Genomic DNA, 12,051 nt, shown 5'->3' with positions numbered 1-12,051 from the left:
GCAACAAATTGGCTGATAATTGATTGACTGTACTCTTCTAATTACTGAATATTCTCAAACTCAACTATTTTTTTACTGATCATTTATTACTAGTCAACTTTTACTTTTGAATACTATTTAGCTATTTTTAGTTAGAAAATATTAATTTGTTTTGAAGAAACAGTAGAATTTATTCTCATTCTTAGGATAAATTCAAAATTTAGGACCCAAGAAAAGAATATTTTTGTACTTATACATTGCTGTTTATTATTGACAAAACAAGTGGGTGCTGTTTTTTCATTAGTTGTATAATGAAAATGTATTTTCAACATGTTCTCTATTCACCTGAAAATTTATGAATATTTTCTTGAATTTAAAGAATGATTGTACAGAGTGAGCAACATAAAACCAAACCCATAACGTAACCGCTGCAGAATTGATAGGTTATGTGGAATGAAATTTTATAAATGATGATAAATTAAATAAGAAAAACTAATTTAAATGTTGCATTTATTTATCTTATTGTTACAAAAGATATTCAAAATGACCATCCTGGGCATTGATGCACTTTTGTGCTCTACTGATCATATTGAGAGTCATTTGATGCAAAACATTGATGTTCTTGTTGAATGTTCACTTTCAGTTAATCAATATTGTGGGGATTAGATGCATAAATTCTCTTCTTTAAGTAGCTCCAAAGGAAAAAATCGCAAGTAGACAACTCTGGGGAACATGGAGGCCACCGTCCTCTGCTGACAGCTCGTTCATTTGCGAGAGCTGCATGAACATGATTCAGTGAAACGTTTGATGTATGACATGTTCCATCTTGTTGGAAGAAGCTGTATACTTTTTCATTATCAGTTAATTGCACATAAAATTCATCAAAAATTGTGGGGTAAACTTGTGTATTGACAGTCCGGTCAAAAAATATTGGTATCACTATATGATTACTGGAAACGGCACACCAATTTTCTCATTGTGATGTGGACACTGAAAGACATCTCGTGAGGATTCCTCGTCATCCAGTACCTGATGTTCTGCAATTATCATGGCTGGATAAATGAAACCATGCCTCATCTGACATGAAATGCAATATCGGGTCTATCTGTCCAGCAATAATATTTTCGAGAAGCCAATTGCAATAATCAAGTAGTTTCGGTTTGTCTGTCTCCTTAGTTGTTACACAGTTGTAACGTGATATGGTTTCAATTTTAATTCATGATAAATTTTACAACAAGATGTATATTTAACACCAGATTGTTGGGATACAACAATCCAAACTAAAACAACACACTACTGTGTAGTGACTTTTCTGGACTGGCAGTAATTCTCCTTTCAATATCAATAAAGGCCTGTGTATTCCTAATGGAAGGTGCCTATTTCATTTTGCACTTGAAACCGAACCTGTTGTATACCATTTTTTAACTAAATCTTGTATGCTACTCTTTGCTGGGATACAGCTGGGATGCTTGTTCACCACTAAATTATTAAAAAGATATTAAAAAATCCTTTTAATAAAAAAAAATTTATGACAAAGAACGCATTTAATTATTGGGTAATTTTTCATCTATTAAATTTAATGTAACAATTTTTTTTCTTTTAAATTTAATTTATTAAATTTTGTTTTGCTTTGAAGCAAGCAAAACCTATGATTATTGAATAACAAACTGTGCCCTGGTTCCATTATTATAATACTAACTTGCTGGTTCAAATACTAATAAATAGAGAGATTGTTCAATTTATATTTAAATATGTTAATTTAAACATATTCATTTTATTTAAATATGATCTTTAATGTTTACATGAATGATACATTATTGATGATTTTATGAGAGTGTGCATGACTGTATGAGGACTAAATTAAGATTGAATAATATAATAATTAATAGTAATATTATAAATGTCAGTTGGTAAACTAGACCAACTGAATATAACAGCTTTATATACTTTTACATAAATAAGAATAAGAGACAGTTTATTTATTTACAATTAATAAAGAGGAGAGGATACATGATTCTTAACATAACTGCTCGTCAAAAAATCTGATGATTTTTTTTCACTTTTTAATATTGTAACAAAAATTTTATTAATAACATGAAGATAATATTAATAGTGCTTGATTTGTAATCTCAATAAGTTATATAACTATATAATTGTAAACAAATGTATTGTATTATACAATGGAGACAATGAATAAATAATATAGTATAATCTATTATTACAGAATAACAAACGAAGTTTACATGTGTAAATAATACAATTAAATTGTTGAATTTATACTTAACTTAAAATTATATTTAGTCTCATTTCCCATATAGTATAATGATAATTATATAATGCATAATAGTCATAAGGCTTATGTATATCTTTGGTTGGTTTACCAACCATATTTGCTTTATATATTTGTAAGAGAATATATAACTTGGTCAACCAATAAGTATTTCAATAAGTTTGTACCTATAATCAGATAGATTTAGGATTTCTTTTAATGTGACCTTTACTCCAATATTTCTTATACCTATATTTTCCCCAATGTAAGTGTGAAGAATGGCTGGTATAATGTGGGTCTACTGAGAAGATTTATTCAATGACTGGTATATACCTCATGCCACTGATTGATTTACATTGACATATATCTCGTACAGTAAATTAAATTGTACCTATAATCGCATAGATTTAGGATTTCTTCTAGTGTGTTGTTCGTGGGTCTATTGAGAAGATGTATCCACTGGTGAGCTACTCATTCCAATAACGGAATTAATGTGCCCAAAATCTCAATCAATGTATTAAATGATAACTAAATAAGTCTTGGGAAATCTATTCCGTATACACAAATCTTGCAAAATTTATTCTACATACATAAATCAATAAATAATATATGATGCCTTATTGCATCTTAATAAATAAATCAATAAATAATACTTATAATTTATGTATACAATGTTGTATGTACGTGCATGTAAATATGGTATATATGTATATGTTGTGTGGATGTGTGCATCATGTATGTAGTATATTTGTGTGTATATAATATAGTAACTAGTCTGTAGACTGTATAGGAGTGTAAGAGCAGTATGAATGTGATATCACAATTAGTTAATATGAATTTGCAGCTAAGGTTATAAACAAGAATACAGTACTTATGAACACATTAATAATCATATTTGTGAGATAACAAATCAATGAAATTACAATAACAATACAGTATACAAATATTAAATCAATAAAAATATTATTTTAAAAATATGTTAATATTATTAAATTAAAAATATTATTTAAGTCAATCATTAGAGATTGGTAGCAAACATAATTTATGCACAGGTCTTCTTAATTGACCATTAGCAGTATTTAAATACACCACTCTTACTAGATTGTCAGAACCCGGATAAAATTGGGTGATAACAACATACTTCCAGTGCATGGATGAGAATTCCTCGTTGGTGATCAACACTAAATCTCCAACAGAAAGGTTACGTGAAAAAAACAGTTACGCAAAAAATAACGTTGCTGCAAATAGATTGCACAAATTTTTGAAGTAGTTGCCAACAGCCTAAGAAGTTAACTGAAATTTTTTGGTAATTGGGTTCAGGCAAAGATGTGAATGAACATACAATGAAAAAGTGTCCTGGTGATAGAGGTTCTGAATTTAAAAGTAGATACAAATTATGAACAATATTTTTGTAGCAACAGAAGTTGGAACTGTTTTAAGAAAAGACTAGAGTAGGTATACCTCTACTTGTTACAAATCTTTTAAAGGTTACAATAAATGACTGTAAAGTCAGGTTAGATACTAATTTTAGATGAATAGCTTTAGTAACAAGACATATAAAAAGTGCAAGATAAGACTTACTCACGGTTTTAGACCTCTGCTCGCCATGACGAATGATAATTGGGCCACCATAGTCTACTGCGCAAGAGGAGAATGTTCAGGAAGGAATCACTCTAAAAGGTGGTAGCTGATCAAGTTGTTGAACCTGTGGTCTAGACTTCTGCTCGCTATGATGATTTATAATGACCCAAGTAGACAAAATACTGGAGTACCTGTGTTACTCCAGTATTTAATATTAGAGAATTACTTTTAATATTATTAATGTTAACATTTTGTTTTGTAATGTACAAATAATCTTTTATTAATTGTAATACATAATTTTATAATTTTTCTAAAAGTAATTTATGGTTAACAGTGTCAAAAACATTTGCCAAAAAAATACCAGCTGCTGTTTTTTTACTGTCTAAATTTTCAGCAATGGCATCCTTTGTTCGTTTACCTTTTCTAAAAACCAAACTAAGACTTAGATATAATATTGTACTTTTCAAAAAGTACAATATTATATCCTTCTCTTCAGACCCCTCAGCTGTTTAACAATAAGAATGCTTAGTATAAGCCAAAAAAGTGATTATATTATATTCATTACAAAAAAAAAATTCTATTTCAATTTTATTGTATTACGTTGTTGCAATTTTTACGTTTTACGAATTTTGAAATTTTGATTTGTGAAAAATCTGATATGATGGGAAAAAATGAAGGTTATTTTCAGATTTAGCACTAAAAAATACATAAAAATCAATAATCAAAAACTAAAAAACCCAACCATCACAGGTTTGTGTAATCAAAACATCTGTATATCGCAATTATAAAACCTTTTTTTAATTATTCACTAATAGTAACTCTAGTTTTAGGATATTGGTTAACCCCATTTTTTCTATATGTATTTTATAATTCACTTCAAATTTTACACATATACCTCCATCTGCTTTATTTAAGTATCCTTCATTCATGTATGGGTTGTAACCATCAATTTTACTTAAATTTAATTCCCAGCTATAATTTAGCCTAGTTTCTATATATATATATACTGGTAAGAGCATGATCAATGTTGCTTTTGGTGCTAAATTTTTCATTAATGTGTGAACAATTTACACACTTGGGCCTAGATTTATTTATTTTTACATTCTCTATCAAGATGATTCACTGAACAAATGCAACTTCTAATCGAGGATGCATATTTACTGCCACTGTGTTCGTACATACCACATTTATAGCACACATTTAAACTGAAATTGACCCCTATTATATCCTATAAGTAATCCTTGTTCATTCATTATCATCTGCTATGCTTCATTATTACTTTCTAACATGACATTCCAACAATTTGATTGTTTTACTATAATATTTGGGCAGTACTTTTATTTGTTTATCATCTGCCATTTTATTTCTGCTGATAATATTTCCAATGTCTTCTTCATTTTTGTAGTTAAATTTAAGTCAGTGTTTAATATTTTTAATGTAGGTTTTTTAATGTTTCAGTTTCAACATTTAACCCTGTTGCATCATTATTTAATATACTATGCACCTTTATAACATCAGTAGCACTATTGCATTTAACAATAATCTTTTCTTTTGCAATAAAGATAAGACATTGTTTATTTGAATTCCTAAAGTTTCACCCAATATTTCCTTTGCTTTTATATACATGGTTTCTATATCACTTGATGTATCTAGAGGTTTCAATATCAAACTCAATATGTTTACTTTTGAGATTTGTACTTCAGAGCATACCTATGCAAATGTATGTATAAAGGTGTTGCTGGTTGATGTTTATAATTTATCTTTGAGATGTTATTATTCTCAGCAAGTTTTGTATTTAATGCTTTCAGAATATCATTTTTTTCTCATAATTCAACATTTATCTTTATTGAAGAGGCATTTGTGCTTCTTTTAAGTTTATGTATTCCTTTTTTGTACTTGTTATTCTCATCAAGATTTTTATTTTGTTTCTTTATCTTTTAAAATATTTTTCTTTTGTTATTATAATTCTTTCTTGCAACATTAACTCATGTTTTGAAAGTGAGGTTAGATCGAGGTTCTGATGTTATTCTCAAATAATGAATACATTTGTTACATTAATTTGATTTTTTTCTATTATATTCACCATGATGATACACACTAACACATTTTATACGTATAACTACACCAGCGAAATGTTTATTTCGCTTTTTCAAGAAAATGTCATACGATTTCATAAACACCTCTTGCATCTACCATCTTGGTGGGAAATTATAATTATTAGTAGATTTTGTAAAAATAAAAAATTTGGACCAAAAAAAGTATTTTATTAGTATATTTTTAATTAGCAAGTGCAATTTATTATTATTTATTGTAAAAAAATTGTATAGAAAAATTTTATTTTGAAGTAACCTGAAATTTTATATATATGTTCAAGTTGCTGAACTTTGGCTATGTTTGTGACAGTCAAAGAATTTATTTATATTTTTTTTATTATTTCTTTTAGATTTATAATTTAGAATGTGTGTTATATATTATGTTAGCAGACTTAGCAACTATGTTATTTCTTTTCTTTTTGTGTTAACAATACCAATATTATGTTAGTGCTGTTGATGCTGATATTGCTGCTATATTATGGTATTCTGTTATGCAATTATCAAAATTCACATTCTACACAATTAGTAAATGAATGGTGACTACTTAAGAAGTTAGGCTGTTCATGAAGATTGCACTGTAAAATTTCTACTGTATTCCTTTCACTTAGTGTATATTTGTGGGAAAAATGAATGTAAAAGAGAAACAAAGTATTACAGTTTCATTTGTCACCTGGTGACCAATTGTTGAGACAAAATACTGCAGCCCATACTACTCTTTTTAGATAAGGTACAATATATAAAAAATAAAGAACTAAAGTAAATTTAATGAATATTTTAGATCATATAAATTTTATCATCTTTTCATATTTTATATTTATAGATCAAAAATACAGAATTCCTGAAGAAATTTTTCTGCAAAAGAGAATGTCAATATTTTTCTAGGAAGCAGTAAAATTTATCACTCTATCTCCTTGATCATTACCCTGTGCAAGGTTATGGAATGAATGGTAAGCCATCGTCTAGTGTGGTACCTCGAGAGAAACTCCCTGATTATCCCTGAATAACGTGGTTTCCGCCAAGGTAGATAGTCTATCAATCATGTGGTTGCCCTTGAATCTGTCATTCAAAAAACCTTTCTACTTTAACAACACCTTGTTGCTATATTTTATGACCTGCAAAAGGCGTATGAAACAGGTTGGAGGAAAGGAATGCTAAATACATTGCATTTCATACAAGGAAATCTCCTTGCATTTACCAAGGGTGTCCTCAGTAGTTAGGCCTTTCGAGTTGAGTTGGAATGATGGTATCTGAAAGTTTCACAATGGAAAACAGAGTACGACAGAGAAGTATCCTAAGTGTTACTTTATTTGCTGTAGCCATAAATACAGTACTATAACAAATTATGTGCAAAAACCCATTTTGTCTTTTTTATTTGTTGATTGTTTTTCAATTTATGTAGCATCTTGAACTTTAGCTGCTAGTGAGAGGCTGCTTCAAAATACAGTAACCCGTTTAGAATCGGGTGTAAAATGACTCTAGATTTACATTTTCTCCTTTGAACCATGCATACAGGTTAGATTTTTAGGAATGTGATTTGGCCAACAACTAATGTGGGTAACACATTTAAAGGAGCTGGCAATAGAACATACATGTTTGACCTTCCCAGTATCACCAGTGCTTTCATCACAGAGCTGTTTGTGATTAACAAGGCCTTAAATATACTTCCTAATATTCCGACACATACTTTTCTGTTCAGTTTTCATGAGTGCCTTGCAAGCCATTAGTGACATGTTCTCCAGCCACCTGTTGTATGTGATATTCAGTGTGTTATTTCACAAATTACTCAATCTAGTACAACTGTTAGCTTCTGCTGGACCTCCAGCCATATTGAAATTTCAGTCAATGAGCACTCTGATCGAGTGGCAAAAGAGGCTTGATTGCAGCCTCCTTTCACTAATTTCATTGTTTCAAATGATCTTGTCAGTTTTCTGAAGAGTGTGGTTCATGATGAGTGGTGGAGTGAGTGAAATGCTACAATCAATATGATCAGTTAAGGGCACTGTGTCACCCTGGAGCTCTTCATGTAGGAATAACCATGATGAGAAAGTTATTATTTGTCATTTGCGAATAGGGCACACTAGGCTCAGTCATGGATACCTGATGGCTCAACAAATACACCTGTTTGTACTTACTGTGACTGCCAACTATCTGTACACCACATCCTTGTGAATTTTACCTGTTATGTGGGATTGCATCACAAGTTTAAACTAGGGACTGAGAAGTGAAGTATGTTTGGAAAAGTGCAATGATGTTTTTGAATTTCTTCGATTTATAAAGGCCATGTATCTTGATTAAAAAATTTGATTATTTTTAGCCCTTATCATCTGTATATACCATCTGGCATATGCCAGATGTTAATTTTGTTATTTCAAGTTACTTTTTTAATGTTGTATTCACTGTGGTTTTATTTCACTTTTAATATATGTTCTTGACTCTTTCCATCTATGCTGTCTTTTTATATTACTTTTTAGTTTTTTAAATTATTTTATAATTGTTTCTTTGTGTTTTAGTTTTTGTTTTGTTATATGTTTTTTTCCAGGTGGTGATAACATGAAAATGTTTTTCACCACAAAAAAAAATTCTAATTAAAATTTGTTGTTTAGACCATTGTTTAGGAAGGAAGGTATATTATATTGTTGTCGAATATGCTTGTGGTAGGTATCTTATATTTTGTTTCAAAAACTGATAAGACTTGAATTCCTTAACATAATATTCATAGTAGCATTCAGTCTTATTGCAGACTGCAACTAAGAAACTTTGCAGCAGTTAATGAAAAGCTGATCTGGTAGCTAGGAATGAATTAACATGTTATTCTATATCTATGCCAGATAAATTCCCAATAACTAGGTTAATTGCAAGTATACTGTTAACTGCAAAAACTTTGTAATTGTAAGTTTACATATTATTACAAATTCTTATTAGCTTGTTTATATTACACTTTAAAACAATAACTTTCAATTTGGTTTCTGTTATATTAAGATGGAAGAAGCCCAGAAAACTGACCAAAGTATTGTGCAAAGTTTGGAATCCAAGGTAAGTGATTATGAATGTCTTAAACTAGTTTATTAAGAAATCTAACATAAGAAAACAGATCTACATAAATGGATATTTAAAAAGCTAGAATTTTAATATTCATGATAATCCTGTGTTTAATTTAAAAATATACCTAAAATTGATTATAGTATACTTTATTTTAAGATGAAAATTATAAAAATCTGAGCTGGTCCGGTTAAACTTCTTCAAAGAGTGTTGGTGAAAGCATTGAGCATAATGGTGTCATTAGAGCTGGCAAAGTTATTGAGTTTTGAAAGATTGTTTAATTTAAAGAGTTTTTAATTTATAGCTGTTTGTTTATTAAGAATATTCAACGAATGAACAGTCTTTTTTGAATTGAATATGTACGTGTGTGAACACTTTTTATCTTGGATTTTAATTTCAGATTTGGATTAAACATTGTTAGAGGATTACAAAAATACATTAATGGCCATGATCGGTTTATCAGGTTTTCCTCAAAGCAACTGCCATAATTGAAATTTTGTAATAGTCATTACACAGTAATGATTCAAGCTATCAAGTTGGTTCAAACACACTGTTATAAGGTTTACTGAAATGTGTAAAATATATAAATATCAATTTTGAAAATAAAGTGTAAGACCTCCCAAAAGGACCGAAAAATTAATTTTTTAATAATTGAAAAAAAAACGTCATAACTGCCAAAACATGACATAAATGAGACATAATAACTTTTTTAGAAATGAATTAGTAACTGAGAGAACAGTAATAACAATAATAATATTCACTCAGGAAAATCGTACTAGACTTTTCATTGATAAATGGTTTTATTATGTATTTGTATATTTTGAGATGATCAAGTGTGTCAACTTTTTGTCCTTTATTGTTTTATTGTTTTGGGATAGAAATAATAATTAAAATCAAATAATTTATTAACAACAAGAGATGTAAATTTGATAGTCTTGAAGAGTTCAAAACATACAAAAAATTAACATTCTAAATGAAAAGATAAAATTTAAATTGAATATACTTTTCAAATAAAGTATCAACAGCAAAGGTCCTTTAAAACATTTTAACTCCAGGACCACATCTGGTGCTGAATTACATGCAATGCTCACAATGGTGTCTCTGCAGAAGTTTAATTTGTGAAACATAGCTCAGATGGAGGTACAGTTGATTGCATCTTTTTCCTTAAAATAAGTGTACTATAGTCAATAAACACAATTTTTCATTTGAATATGTATTTAACATATACATATTCAATTCAGGTCTATAGATTATATGGAAGAATGAATATATATTTTTACATGGATTCAAATTTGATAGGATTTTAAAAAATATGTTAGTGTATTAAAGTTCTAGAGCTGCTACTTGATTCTGGAAAAAACATTTTACCACAAGGTATACAACAGTTATTGTACTAATTGTGATATTGGTGGCTAGTGTCATATGAGCACTTACTTCCTTACTTTGGCGATGTCTCAGTTATTGAGTTTGTTTAAGGTCTGTTAATCATAGAGGTTTATACAGAAATTTTAACTAATAGATAAGGGTAGAAGGTATACAACTTGTGAAAGCTGGTTCTCCTACAATCAGTCAAGCTATTAATACATTTTATACTCTTTGTTGTGATATTTTCATTAATAAAATATTCAGTTTCAAGTAAAATATAAATATTGGTTAATATTTCATTAGTGAAATTTTTATACAAGAATTTTTTTCTATTTTTATAATTATATCATGTTTTAGGAATCTGTAAAAAATGTTATTACTAGTTCATAAATTTTGTTTAGATGAGATTGTTAATTTTCACCCATGTCATTGCCATTCCAGAATTATTGTTTATAGATCTGTGCTCTATTAAGTAGAAAGCAGTGAAGTAATTGGTTAAATTATTCTTCCGAATCTTTGTATTTATAAATTTTAATTACTTTCTAACCATTATAAATTTGTTCATAGTAATGTGATAAAATCTCTTTTTTTATCTACTAACCATCAAAGTATGTTCTTTATTTACCAGTGTATGATTTTATTTTTCATTTAAGTGCTTTGAATTGTTCTTTCTTGCAAATATTACCAATTTCTGCCTGCTGACTTAATAATCATTATACTGAAACTTCTTCAGAATTCACTGTTTTTTTTTTTCTTATGGAAATATATATTCTTGGCTTTTTAATGAAGTTAATGTTTTAGTTCATTTATCAGGAAAAGCTCATTTAACATTAATTATATCTTAATAAATTTGCTTCATCTACCAGAAATTTTTACTGTTTGTGTATTCACTTATTTTAGTAATCCTTAGTGCTAAATATAAATCTTGTTTTATTTTTTTTGAATCTTTATTTCTCATGCTTGTGATTAACATTTCAATCTTGTTGAATTTATTTTAAAAAATTGTTCTTACAACGATTATGTTGTATTTTTATTGTTTGTCTTTTTTATGTTGGTTCATGTAGTTCTTAGATGAACATAAAGATACCATGAAGAAATTAAATGAGGATCTAAAAGAGCTTAACTTACAGCTTCAAAGTAGAGATAAAATGGTTAGTATTATACATTGTAAGATATTCTTCTTTGTCACAAGCACTGTTTCTTTCTATTCTTTTCCATACTATTTCCTTCATTCTTATATTTTCCTTTCATCTGAAATTATCCATGATTCTTTACTTTTGATTTTCTCTCTTATTCATTTATTTTATAATTATCTTAATATTATCACGATTTTATAATTTATGTACCTCACTTAGCTGACTAATTTTGAATAAATTTTTCCTTACACTTGGTTACTTGTTTTTATGTATTTAATGATTTCTGAAGAGTGGCTGGCTAAATTGAGGTAAAATATAATTCTTGCTCATTTTTCTGTAGTTTTTGTATCCACAGGTGCTATTTTGGCTGTAGGATGCCACTGTCTGAAGTATTTTATTCTTAATTTTTATAGTCAGCATATTGATAATCTCTATGACTAGCTAAACCCTTCACAGGTGGCGGTGTTTTATGACTCTAGGCCAGGGGTCGGCAACCTTTTGAGTCAAAAAAGAGTCAAAAATTACAATTTACAAAATTTCAAAGTTTTTAAAGAGCCACAAAATTTTATTTCGAAGTTTTTAAAGAGCC

At 28.7% G+C, this 12,051-nt stretch overlaps 1 protein-coding gene across 1 annotated transcript in view; it reads left to right on the top strand.

Moving 5' to 3' along the window:
* The window catches only part of LOC142318788 (uncharacterized), a 324,097-nt gene that overhangs the window by 164,741 nt on the left and 147,305 nt on the right, over positions 1–12,051 (top strand). Inside the window, exons 27-28 of the mRNA XM_075355258.1 lie at positions 8,902–8,955; positions 11,391–11,477. Of these exons, the coding sequence (XP_075211373.1) occupies positions 8,902–8,955; positions 11,391–11,477 (141 nt within the window). The remainder of the gene's footprint in view (positions 1–8,901; positions 8,956–11,390; positions 11,478–12,051) is intronic.

This window comes from Lycorma delicatula, chromosome 2, assembly GCF_047948215.1.
Source record: "Lycorma delicatula isolate Av1 chromosome 2, ASM4794821v1, whole genome shotgun sequence".
In the NCBI taxonomy this organism is placed as follows: domain Eukaryota; kingdom Metazoa; phylum Arthropoda; class Insecta; order Hemiptera; family Fulgoridae; genus Lycorma; species Lycorma delicatula.
The sequence above is the reverse complement of the archived record's forward strand: the minus strand, read 5'-3'. Positions and strand labels throughout refer to the sequence as shown.